Source organism: Passer montanus, unplaced genomic scaffold (genome assembly GCF_014805655.1).
Source record: "Passer montanus isolate IOZ18808 unplaced genomic scaffold, ASM1480565v1 scaffold9, whole genome shotgun sequence".
In the NCBI taxonomy this organism is placed as follows: domain Eukaryota; kingdom Metazoa; phylum Chordata; class Aves; order Passeriformes; family Passeridae; genus Passer; species Passer montanus.
This window is the reverse complement of record NW_024374367.1, coordinates 4,888,329-4,900,999: the sequence shown is the minus strand read 5'-3', so window position 1 is coordinate 4,900,999 and position 12,671 is coordinate 4,888,329. Positions and strand designations below refer to the sequence as shown.

The window sequence follows — 12,671 nt, the reverse complement described above, 5'->3', positions numbered from 1 at the left end:
TTTGATTGACACGTGGTGGTCAGTGAAAGGCTGGACTTGATGATCTTGGAGGTATTTTGCAGCTTTAATGACTTTATTATTCCATTAATTTCTGACTTTCCCCCCCACTTCTTAATATTCTGTTCTTTATTTAACTGACAATGTGTGGGAGAATTTCTGCTGTCCAAGTTGTAGTTACGCCATCATAAAATACTTGCTTGTATTCTGAGCAGGGCCCCAGGATGCTGCAGAATTTAATTTTTGGTGAGATTTTTATGTCCAAGTGATTGACCTGTGTGTGACAAAGTAGCTGAGTGGAATTTGCCATGTCAGCCTCCAATCCTTTAGGCATGCTGGAGGGTAGAACTAATGGAGACAGAAAATTGTGGTGTAATTTGACTTTTCAAGAGAGGTAGTTACTGAATACTGAAGATAAGTCATTGGCATGGCTGCATCCACTTGGAAAAGTTTAGTTTATTAGCTTTGGTGGTGACAGGCCTTTTACAATCTCAAGATAAGATGTTCTGGTCTGTCTGCATAGAGATTGCAGGAGTGGTTCTTGTCACTCAGTGTGAAACCCTTCAAGCAAGAACAGTCTCGCTCAGTGAACCATTATGCTGAAAGTTAGTCCTCTATAGCTGATCACATTTAATAAAAACAGATTTCTTTCCTTGTCTGACTGGCTTAGTGCCATATCCTTGAGAGCAAGGTGTGAAAGGATCACACAGCTCTCTTGAAAAGGTATGTAGAAATGTTTTACTTTTCGACACAGAAAAGTCTCTAAATTGACTATAACGATCCTATACAACGTTTCAGTTACAAACCTACATTTTTTGCCCGTTCAGGTGAAACGCAAGCTGTAGTGCAGAAAAATATCAAGTTGCAAATGAAGGATAAGGAACCAGCAGTACAAAAGTTTCAAAATTGTGTATAGGATTGGCTTGCCTCCAGATGCTACTTGTTTTAAATACTGTTGCCTGCTTTTTTCAGTGCTTCTGATCTCTCTGAATGCCTGTTAGTGAATCACAGCTCCACAGGAACTCAAGTTTACCTTCAGAAAGAGCCAGATGAGATACATCCAAACAGAAAAGGCTTTCAGAACACACCCATTTCCTTTATCAAGAACATGATGTGGTGGTACTTGGATGGATTTTGACGGTGTTGGTAGGTTCTCTATGGTAGAGATGAAAATGCTGTTTGGGTGGGTTTTGAACAGCCAAGAAATCCCTTGTTTGATTTCTCTGTGTGGAAACCTTTTTTTTTACCTAACCAGCAAATATCCAGTCTTGCTAACCTAAGTGGATTTCCCAGCGTTAGGTTCTAGTTTGAAAACAAAACAGCATTGTTTTGTTTGTAAAAGACTTGTTGTCTTTCCTTGAGCATGAGTGTTGTGAGGCTTTTGCCCCGGGGCTTGGCTTTTTCTGACTCTGATGATGGGGGCAGTTAAACCTTACCATCAGATCTTGTTTTTCCATGGACCAGAGGATCCTCTCTGGCTGTTGGGTGGAAATAAGCAAACATTTCTTTTGAATGAGCAGTTGTACTCCCTGTAAAAAATTCAGTGTGAGATACTCTGAGATACACAAGCGGGCTGAGGTAATGACTAAAAATTAACAAGCATTATTGCTGTTTTTTCTTCCAAATATAATTGAAACAATACAGGAATATTTTTAGGCTGCATAGTCAAAGTAAAGGTGTGAATTATCTCTCTCATCTCAGCCTTTTATAATATTCATGAAACAGTGATATTTTTTAATAGAAACATAAACATAACAGCTGTACCTTTGTGTAACAGCAGAAAAATCCGGGTCCTCCTGTAGGCCAGAACCAGGGATTTCTCTCTCAGATGTGACCAGAGTTCATGTATATCAAGGAGGATGCTTTTATAGTCCTGTAAATTGATGGTATTTATTGCATCAACCTGCAATAATTAGAAATTAAGAAAGAATGTATTATTTCTTCAAAGCTTTAAATCAAGCTTGTTAGTCTTCAGAAGGTGAAATGTTACATCATGTGGAATAGATGAGTTATAGATTGGAAATTTGCTCTTCAGTTGGCCTTCAGATTTCTTTTTTTCATCTTTCATAAGGATGTTTTTAATTTTTGCAGGAAATGAATCAAATACAGAAATGAAAAAAAGTATTTTGTAGCTTCTTGGGGTTTTGTTAGGGCTATTTTATGGTAGGATGCATTGATTCACAGTATAAATAAACATGTTCTGCAGAAAGCATGGGAAAAGAGTAGGTGTGTGACAGCTCACTGCTACATGTACCTGCTTTGTCTCTGCAGCCACATTCACAGGGGCTGTTTTTCTTTCTTAATGCATTTATGCCAGTTCATGAGAGTAGGACAGTAAAAGATTATATTCACATTCAGGAAGTCAGCACAGCACCTGAAAATCAGTCATCAGTTCTTTTCCTTGGTATTTTTGTTTCTCTCAAGACATGAAGTGTTCAGTCTTGCTGTGCTGAGTAGCCTCCCCACCCCCAGTTACCCACTTGTGATGAGCTTCTGTCTGCAGGATGGGGCCCTGGCAAATCAAACATGCACCCAGTCCTAGTGACTTTGTCTTTAGCACGAAAAACCCATCAAATAAAGTCTCTGTATGAACTTAAATATTTTCTCAGTCAAATTCTGTTGTGTTAGATTTGCTTTACACTTCTGGAAAATAAATGGAATTTTCCACAATCTCAGTTTGGTGCCAAAATGCACAGGCTTAGTATAAAAGAGAAATAGTGTTTGAGATTACAAGTGGATGATTGAATGTTTTTTATTAAGTAGGTCAAAGCATGGGCTTTTTTCCTGCTTTTAAAATCAGTACCAAAGGTGCATTATTATCTGTTATTTAAATATCCGAGAAAATCCGTACTCAAAACTACTGTTCATAGCTAAAATCTTCTTGCACATCTCAGGCTTCACCAGGTAAACCACTTTGACATTTTTTGTGTGTGGAATTTAGTATCACAACTATCCCAATGTATGAAAATAAAAATAAATGTGCTTTCTAACCAGTGTTTTAGTGTACATATTTGATAGGTAGAGTAGATGACATTGCACAGACCGGATCTGAGCAGTAAGTACTATTTATTATTTAACAGTATCTTTGTAAAATATTCACAGCTGTAGTAACAGCCTTTATTTCTGCAGATTGAAAAGAAGTTTTAGTTAGCACAGTTTGTCTTCAAGTGGTTTGAGCTTTCATTATCTGAGTACTCATGTAGATTTGAAAAATGAGCTTTTATCTTTGAACGGATGTAGCAGCTGAATATTTTAAACAAAACATGCACAGTTTGGATATTCATATCTTAGAAATACTCTTGTAGTCAGTGATTCTGTGTGCAGATAGACTGGAAGATTAGATGAAGATGTAAAAGTTGCGTGAGCATAATATAAACTGCCATAAACTGTTCACTGAACTTATCATCATGCTTCAAGGCAGATAAAACATTTTGTTAGTAACTGTAATAGAAACTTTTAAATAGTCAGTCTCTATTTTAGTTTTTGGAATCCTTTATACACTTTTACCTACCAGTTGTCATATAACTAACCTACAGCAAAGTAAAGGTTGCAGAAAAAAGCTCCACTAATTTATTCTGAGAGGTGTGTTAATTTAGTGTGTAAAAATATTTTTACAATATATGCATAGTGTGTGATGGAACTTAAACAGAAAACCCTGTACATCTTAAGGACAAAAGTATTTTATTCCCTAGGCTACAAAACAGTGGTAGAAGCACCTTGGTCAAAGCAAGTGCCAGAGCACAGAGGGTATTATCAGTATAAGAAGTTCCTGCAGTAATAAAAGTTTTGTTTGGCAAAATTCTAGATTATTCTTACTGAACTGCAGGATCACTAGATATTAGCAGGTAAGCAAGTCAGTCATTCCCTGTTAAATGTTTCAAGGGGTCTAAGATACATTTGTGTTGCTAAGGAGTGAAGCTGCCATTTCCTGGCTTACCTTGCTGGTGCTGGAGCTGAAAGGTGAAATGGAGGATATGCAATTAAAACTTGTGCTGATGAGGAGGAGCAGTTTGACACTCTCACAGAGGGATGGGCTCAATGCTTAGTTTCTCCAGGGCTGCCTCTCCAAGGCTCAGACCCCACTTGTACTTTCCTCACAGTGGAGGGACTTGGTTTCAGGTTTTATTCCCAAGGTAAACTCCCCATAGCCATCACCAAGCCAAGCTTAGATGCAGGGTTTGGTGGCCCCTTCCTCCCACTGTCTGAAGAGTTCCTTTATATCCCCACCTTTAATTCTTTCCTTCTTAACACTGTGCTGCCCAGGAGAAAATATTTTGGTGCCTTTTAGCTAAATGAAAAGAGATCCACGTGTAAGAAAGGTCAAATGTTAGCAATTGCAGCTCTGAGACTCTCATAGAAAGTAACTTTAGGGAGGAACTCCTCCTCTCTGTCTCTGTGATCTCACCAGGATTTGGTCTGTGATAACGCATTTGGTGCATTTCAAGATGTTAATCACAGTGCATTCAGTTATAGGAACCTCTCCCTTGACATTTGAAAAATCCTTACTATGGTATCTGAATAATTTAATTTGGATTTATGTGCCTAAAAAGTCAGGTCTGCTCATTGTTTTTAATGCCCATTAACAGCTGCTTTTTTTTTTTCAAGCTAATGTTTTATTTTGTTCTATCTGCTACCTACTTATGCCAGTGATGATTTTTATTATTTGTCTTGTAAATTATTTTGTTACAAAACTAAGTACATCTAATACACGATTGGACCAGTATCCCTACTACCAAAGTGTAGTATGTACTGGCTGTTGCAAAAATAGAGTTCTCTGCCAGTTTTGTATTTAAAATATCAAATAGCTCTTTAGCATTTTAATAGTGTTATAACACAAGCTGTTTCTTAATTAGCTCATATTCTGCTGCACTTCAGAAAGGATTTATTCAGTAAACAGAATGATCTAAGGTAACAGTAGTAATGCGTATAACACAAGCTGTTTCTTAATTAGCTCATATTCTGCTGCACTTCAGAAAGTAAACAGAATGATCTGAGGTAACAGTAGTAATGCATTAGTAGGAAAAAAAAGAGCAAAACATTAATTTAAAATGTGTTTGAAAAGGCTGCAATACTTTATTTCTTTTTCAGTACAGTTTTCATTGATGTTGGCAGTGGGAAGACCAAGTGATCAAAATAACTTTGAGACAGTGAAGGACCAAACTGAAAACTGTAAATGAGGTCTTGCTTTTGATAGAACTAGATTTTGTCACTTGAGCCGCATTTGAGAATCAGAAGATTTATGATAGTTCATTTTCATTTAGGGGTGTGTTGGGCTGGAAAATGTTGGTTCAGAATGGTGATAGTAAACAATTTGCAAATATGTTTAATCTAGGTCATCCCTAGTTATGGGAACAGTGAGCTTTCTGAAACAGTTTTTCAGGAAGATGGCGGGATAGTTCTTCTGCAGTTCTAATAGCTCGGTGTGTTTGAAATGGGCTTATGAAGTGCTTGTTTGTACTGGGAAAGGAGACTTGGAACATTCACTGTGCTCCAGACTTCAAATGCCTCTGATAGAGTAGAAGATAGGGAATGCTTCAGTCTGGGTTTAGAAGAGTGCTGCACACACTGGGTGGAAAAAAAATATTTTGTGGAAATTTTGTTGTACCCTGATATCAGATTGGGTCAGCAGGTGATGGAGGAGCATACAGTAACCTCCATATGCTTCTCTGACTTTTTAATTAGCTCCTTTTGGTAAAACTATGTTGTTTGATTAGGCTGCTACGTTTAAGGCCCTTTAATAATGCCACAGTAGCATTAAAAGCAAGAGTTAACAGGTCATTGTGAATGATGGGGAGATTCATTCTCATCAAAATGAAGTAAGGCTCTTGATTGATAAGAGGGAAGAGGATGCCTATTGCAAAATGTAAATTTGATGTGTTTGCTCTTTATAAAGACTGTCTGTTTTTGTGTAGTCTGGGTTGCTGTCAGTGAATGGCAAAGTTACAGATTGATGATAACAATTGCTTAGTCATCCTTCTTCTGATGGATGGACTTCAGTTGAGTGTAGATGGATGATGTGACAAATTTATTGCTTATTACAGAGTTCTCAATTCTTATTACAGAATGATTGGTGGGTTAGATAATTTTTAATGAAGTAATTAATTTCCCTTGAGATATTGTCTAAACTGTCATAAACTGAAGTGGAAATGTCTTTTGCTTCCTCTGCATTCATCTTAGTTAGTCTAGAACTAGTGCAGTTCTTAACAAAGTGGGACAGTAAATGCACAGACAGCATTGAAGTATAAGATAAAAATTATGACATGTAAGTTCAAACATATATCTTTTTAAAAATCATTAAGGAACACAACTTTATAGAAAGCTCACAGTATTTTCTGAAAAACCTGACTGGTTTCCAGTGTGAGATCACCTGTGAATGAAAAGGTGCACAACACCATTAGGACAATTAATAATCTGTGTAACTTGCTCTTGTTTATCACATTCTTCTCTTTTTATCATGCACTTACTGTTTCGGTGAGGCTTTTATGTTGGAAATTCAATTTCACAATATTTTAACTTGGAAAGCTGTAGTGGAGGATTTATTAATGGGACAGTTTTTAACACTAAAGTCTCTCGTGTGTGCTGCCTTGTGCTTTTTAATGACTTTGCCAGTGCACTTCAATATTAATATTTTATCTGTTGGCAGGCTGGTACAGCAAAAAACTAAGATGATTTACATCTCAACCTTTGATGTTACAAAATTTAATTGTCATGATGATAATTGTTTGAATTATGCTGGCATCTAAAAATGTTTACTGTGATCACAATTCTATTGTGTTTTAATCAACATGAAAACAAAAATGTTCATACACCAAATATTTTACACCAAAAAAATAGACAGAAAAAAAAGACAGTGGAAACCATTGCTATCCTGATTGATATGAAAACACCATATGAAAAAAAATATGGTGTGTTGGAGTCCTTCAGGAACTATAAGCAGCAGGAAGAACTTGTGTGTTAGTTCAGTGCTTTAACATTGTGTTATTGTTGGATGGTGAGATTTGACAAGCAGCCATTTAATTTGCTGGTTTTTAACCAAGTTTTTGTGTTCCTGTTACTATTTGTGGTCGCTTCTGTAACGTGTCTAATTGCAAGGTTGGAGTCGCAGTGTGCTCAGCACTTGGGTCCTGCTGCCAAACCATGTGTGGGTCTGGTCAGCTTCAGCAGGTCCCTCGAGCTTTGATCTGACTTCATGTGTAAAATCTCAGCAATGTTTGCCTACCTTTGTGAACTAATTGAGGATCTTACTGGTAAAAAGCACTCATTAGGAGAGAAGTGGGACATGTTATGGTTACTTTTCAGAAATAATTGTCCGCTGTTAATTATAGGGTAGGATAAAGAATGTTGGAAGGAGTAAAAGCAGAAGTCAGCTTCTAGTTTTTAGCGTCACACAAGAGGCTAGCTTGCTGTTTTACGGCTTTGTGTGGCTCCACTGTCAGGATGAAAGGCTCTGAAATGTCCCCCTCCAGTCCAGCTGCACCATCTTGCATCACGTGCCGTAATTGCAGCTTCACAGACTGTTTGGGTCAGGGTTGTCTCTGCTGAAAATCAGTGGGAGGAATAAGTTGCTGTCAGGCGTCAAGTCAGAGCATCTCTGAACGCTTGAAAGACTGCCATGTCTCTTAGTGCTCAATTTGAATTAAAACATGTAACTGCACTGAAGACAGAAACCTGTCAGAGGTACAGCCAAGGATGTTTAAGTCTCTTAGTACTTGAAGCATGTGTTTTTCTTTTCTCCCTCTATTGTTATTCTGTTACTGAGATAGAAAATATGGCAGTTGAAAACGTAAACACTTTTCTTTGTCTCATCTTGCAGGCCGAAACAGCAGCAACAGAATAATTTTTCCTTGTTTTCTTCCACCAAGGGCTGGAATTTCAGAGGGGTAAGTTTCATATTGTTTTGCTCAGGGTATGACATTCCCTCCTGCTGCATTCCATTGCAGTGTAACTTTGTAGTTAAACCATGATCTGTTAGGACTAAAATCATGGCCAACAATTCGACTAGAACTTTTAATTTTGTACTCTCCCTAAAAGGTTTTATAAAAATGTCAGCTTTTTTTAATGTGTTTGATTATATTATTCTGAGGGGTGCAGGACATAATCATACTGTACATTAACCTACTTTAAATTAAAAAAAAATATGGTGTGTTTTCATATCTGAACATAAATAATGAAAACTGGACTGATACTGTTTAATTCTAATGTAGATATTTGTAAAGTTATTGAAAGTTTGCATATGTGAATTTTGCAGAAGTACAATTAAATCATAACAAAAATTATGTGGATCTCTTACAAGGCGGAAGGGAATTGGTTTTATTTCTATTTGCTTGGCTGAATATGAAAATGTGGAAGTTTGTGTGTTTTCCCAATGAAACTAATTGAAACGATACATAAAAAAGCAATGCAAGTAAAAATCACTTAAAAATCTTTATATTTGCTGGTGGTATCAGGAACTTTCTTCTTGTCCTCTTCAGGTTTCAGAGGTGGCTTCTTCGTAGGTTAATTTGTTCAGAGTCAGCCTTGTCATCCCCTCTCTGTCCCATATGGCCTGTGAGCCCTTCTGCACCATTGGTGTAAAACTTCACGTGATGGTGGTGTTGTGGCAGTGGTGTGTTTGCCATGTGTGTAAGTGCTGGAGCCTGGGACACAGTCCAGGAGAAGTCACTGCATTTCATATCTAAGTCGTGCTAATCTTTTGGTTAAAGAAAAGGCTTCTCTGCCTTGCAGACTTCTTTTAGTATAACAAACACTAAATTACCATTGCCAGTAATGTGGACTGACTTGTATTTGGGAGACCATATAAATTTGTTTCCTCTGAGCTTCTTCCAACAAAATAATTAAGTAGACAAAATAATGCTTTGCTGAAAGAGTAAATAGCATTGATGGATTTACTGATCTGTGTTGTTCATAATATGGTAAACTTCAATAAAACAAAAACTATTTTTCACTGACTTCTGCATTCTTATTTGGTGTTTTAAGTAGAGCATCCTCTACTGTTTACTGTGAGCTTTTTATTGTCACTGTTTCTTGTGTCACACCAGGGTGAAATTGTCGGTGATACTGAGAAAATGGTTCCCTCACAATGGCATGGTCAAGAATGTAGGCAAAATACCAACAACCTCTAAGCTGTATATTAATTCAGAGCCAGTATAAAAATAAAATTTACTCTAGTGTTTCCCTCAGTTCTCTCCTAGCTATGCTGGAAAAGTAATTGTAGAAGAATGTGGGTATGAAAATAGTGGGAAGAGTACTATAAGTATGAGTTGTAGCTGAAGAAACAGTGATGCCAAGTTGAGAGCAGTAGCTCACTGAAGTGAAGGCATAGGGCTGGTTTCACAGTGGCACTGTGAGGTCTGCAGGTGGAGTGAGCTGTGCACAAAGAATGGAAAACTGGGGAGTGAGATCCTTCAGAATCAAGAACCTGGAAGCAGATAGGAATAGTAGTATTAAGAGAGGAAACAGGCAACAAGTTAATGGATCTTCAGACTCCTTCCTTCATGTGTAGAAATGATCTGTGGCAGGTGGCTGCCACCTTATTTTTAAGGAGACTTACGAGATAGCAACACAGATATCAAGTTCTACAGCTGCAATATTTCATACAGTGCATAGTAGGCAACTGCAGTTAATTGTTAGACATAAATGGCTGCATCAAGGGAAGAACCTGTTTGAGTTGTTCACTTGGTCTGATTGGATGCTGAAGCCAAGATAGCTGAGCGCTGGAAAAGAGAGAGCTAAGTGTCTGTTGATATTTGCATTGTGTGAGCATTAATTTTATTTTGATGGATGGAAAAATTGTGTTATGAAAAGCCCAGTGAGCAGACTTGAAGTCACACAGGTTTTCATAGAGATGGTGATAGATAATAGGTTGGCTTTGATGTCTTCTTTCACACAGGACTAAAACCTTACTGGCTAAAATAACTAGGTTAATGTTGACAGTGGAGCAGCGCCACAGCTGAGTATAACAAACACAACTCTGGAGCTGACTTATTCATGGCTGTTTTTTTTTAACTTCCCTTTCTATTATTACAGACTGTAATACAGGATCATTTCAACAGTCACAAATAATAATAAAGCATAAAGTGATTAGCACAGAATTGCAACATTGTGTGCATCTCCCTGTCCGTGCTTTGCAGTCAGTTCACTCAGTTGAAATGTCTCAGTATCATGCTGATAAAAGGACATGTTAAAGAAACCTGGAAAATACACCAAGGTAAACCTCAGAGTAAGATAAGGAAGGCCCGGATGTGACACATTTACCAAAGAAACTCCTCTGCACTTCTTTTCCTTACTTAAATTTATCAGAAGAAGCTGATTTCCATCTTGAGCAGCTCTTTTGAGTTCCATGGTTAGAGATCATGTTCAACTCTCTCAATGGGGATTTTCATGTCAAAATGACATCATGTTTCTGTCATTTTTATATAGTGGTAGCAGTGACTTCAAGAATTTTGGGCAGTGTTTAGATATCTGGGAGAAAGGAGTTAATGAATTTTTTTAAACTGAATTAACCAAACCTGGTTGAGATAAAATTTAGACTTGATGTTACAGAGCAGTGAAATCTTCTTGCTGTAAGCTCCTTCTGCATACACAGAAAGCATCAGGTTGATTTGGGGTTTGAAGAGATTTTTATAGTCAGGTATCTAGAAAATAGAGTATTATAAAGGGAAAGTACTTATAGTGACAACTGTCATTCCAGAGGAAGAAACAGAGACCCTGTGGAGATAAGAATATCCCATACTGGAGGAAACACCAGAATGTAGGAGATTAGGTGTTGGATGTGGTACTTAAAATAGAAAAGGAATGAAGCAAAGGAATATAAAATACAGAATATAGAAAAGGAATAAAAGCAAAATCCTATCTTGACTATAGGGTTGAAGAAGGAAAGAGGAGCAATCTGCAACTTGGAAAAAGGGATAATCAGGGTGGAGAAAGCAAAGAGCTGTGAAAGAATTGTGAGAGAGAGAGTAGAAATGAATAGAGTACAGAAATGGAGGAAAGCTAGTGAGTATAAAAGCAGAGAGATGGAAGTACAAAGTGGAGGCAGAAATCTGTAGAGCACTGCAGGTTTATCAGTTCAGCCTTGGAAGTGCTGACCCTGAGATGATAAGATGATGTCAATGGGGAGCAAATTGTGGCTGGGACTTGGTAAGGAGAAGAAGCACAAATATCTGAAGGGATAGAGCAGTTCAGAGGCAGGTCAATAATGAATATAAAGAAAACAGCAGCACAGATCTTGACACAGAAAATACTGTTAATTCTATTTTTGCTTTATCTTCTGATTACCATTAACTCTCACTGTCCTTCCCATCTCCATGCCACCCTTCCCTTAAAACCTTGATGCAGATAAGTAGCTTTCCTCTGCATCACTGTTTGGTGCTTGTAAGTAAGAGAGAGCAAGTCAACGTGCTGCTCTGAGTGGCTGTGGAAATAATGTGTTATGTTGCTATGTAGAGTGGGAAACAACTTCATTTCACAAAGCATTCCATCAAATGAGGATTACATGTACAGTCATCCACACACATTAGAAAATGTGAGGATTAAAGCTTCTGTGGTTTTTTGGTAGTTATGATACAGTCTTGAGTTATATGTTTGTATGCTATTTTCCACCACACTAAGAGCAGTCAGTTTTATAAACAAGGAAGTTCTGAATTCAAGAAGAATAAGAATCTCTTGAGAGTTTGAGATTTCAGCTGCTTTTTCTGTCTCCCTTCCTGCTCCTTTAAAAGCACCCACTTTGTTTTTGTTTATGCCAGCAGGATAAACTTCTACAGTTAGATATGCAAATGGAAGTCTTCAAATGATTGATTTTCTAAAAAAAAAGAAAAAAAAGGTAAATTTACAGAAGTAGTGGTACACAGTGTGCTACGATGGCATTTGAGGTGACTGAAGAAACTGCCAGTCGATCAAAAGAAAAGCAATTACCTGATTAGTGAAGAATATTGGGCTGTAGGCAGAACTGAAGAGGATGCTGCTTTTGTCTGCACTTGTCTCTGGTATGCCTCTCCACTGTTCCGCTGAGAGAGCATAATTTCCTGCATGCTTTAAGCAAACATCTGAACCATTATGATAGTTTCTTTATTTCCTCCCTGCCACACACAGCAGATTGGGCTGAAGATATTCAGTGCTGAAAATAAACAGGGAAACCTAAACCAACATTTTGTATTTGAAATAGTTTTGAGGCATGTGTTTAATGCGTAGTTGCCTGAAGATTGAAGATAATTTATTGCAATGTTGCTTCTTCCTATTTCCTCCTTTCTTGTTTCCTTTCTAGTTTTTAAAAGCATCTAACTGAGCTGCAGATGTGGTCACCTGTGAGGAAGGCTGATCTAATTTATGAGAAACCTGTCATAAAAAAGTGTTAAATATGCTGAAAGTCAATTTTAGACATTTAAGTGGTTTCTGTGCTAGTTTTACTGCACATGTGTTTGTGGGGGGAAAGATGTCTGTCATGCCAAATGAGAAACATACCACACTTTTCAGACAGTATTTGGAAACCAGTATTTTTTTGTGCAGACTGGCACACTCTAGTTATCCTATTCAGGGTGCACAAATCTCAACAAGATAAAAATTTTTAAGAGAGAAAAGTTTTATCCTGGCTCTAAGGTGATGAATAATTGGATAAATTTATATGATTATTTGCTACCATAGAAAGAACCTCTGTACCTCTCCTGGATTCTGCC

General features: G+C 37.5%; 1 protein-coding gene across 4 annotated transcripts in view; it reads left to right on the top strand.

Moving 5' to 3' along the window:
* ARHGEF3 (Rho guanine nucleotide exchange factor 3) overlaps positions 1–12,671 on the top strand; it is a 111,599-nt gene that overhangs the window by 30,824 nt on the left and 68,104 nt on the right. For all 4 annotated transcript variants that reach the window (XM_039734375.1, XM_039734374.1, XM_039734377.1 and 1 more), the window contains one exon: positions 7,811–7,877. In XM_039734375.1, coding sequence (XP_039590309.1) covers positions 7,811–7,877 — 67 coding nt within the window. The remainder of the gene's footprint in view (positions 1–7,810; positions 7,878–12,671) is intronic.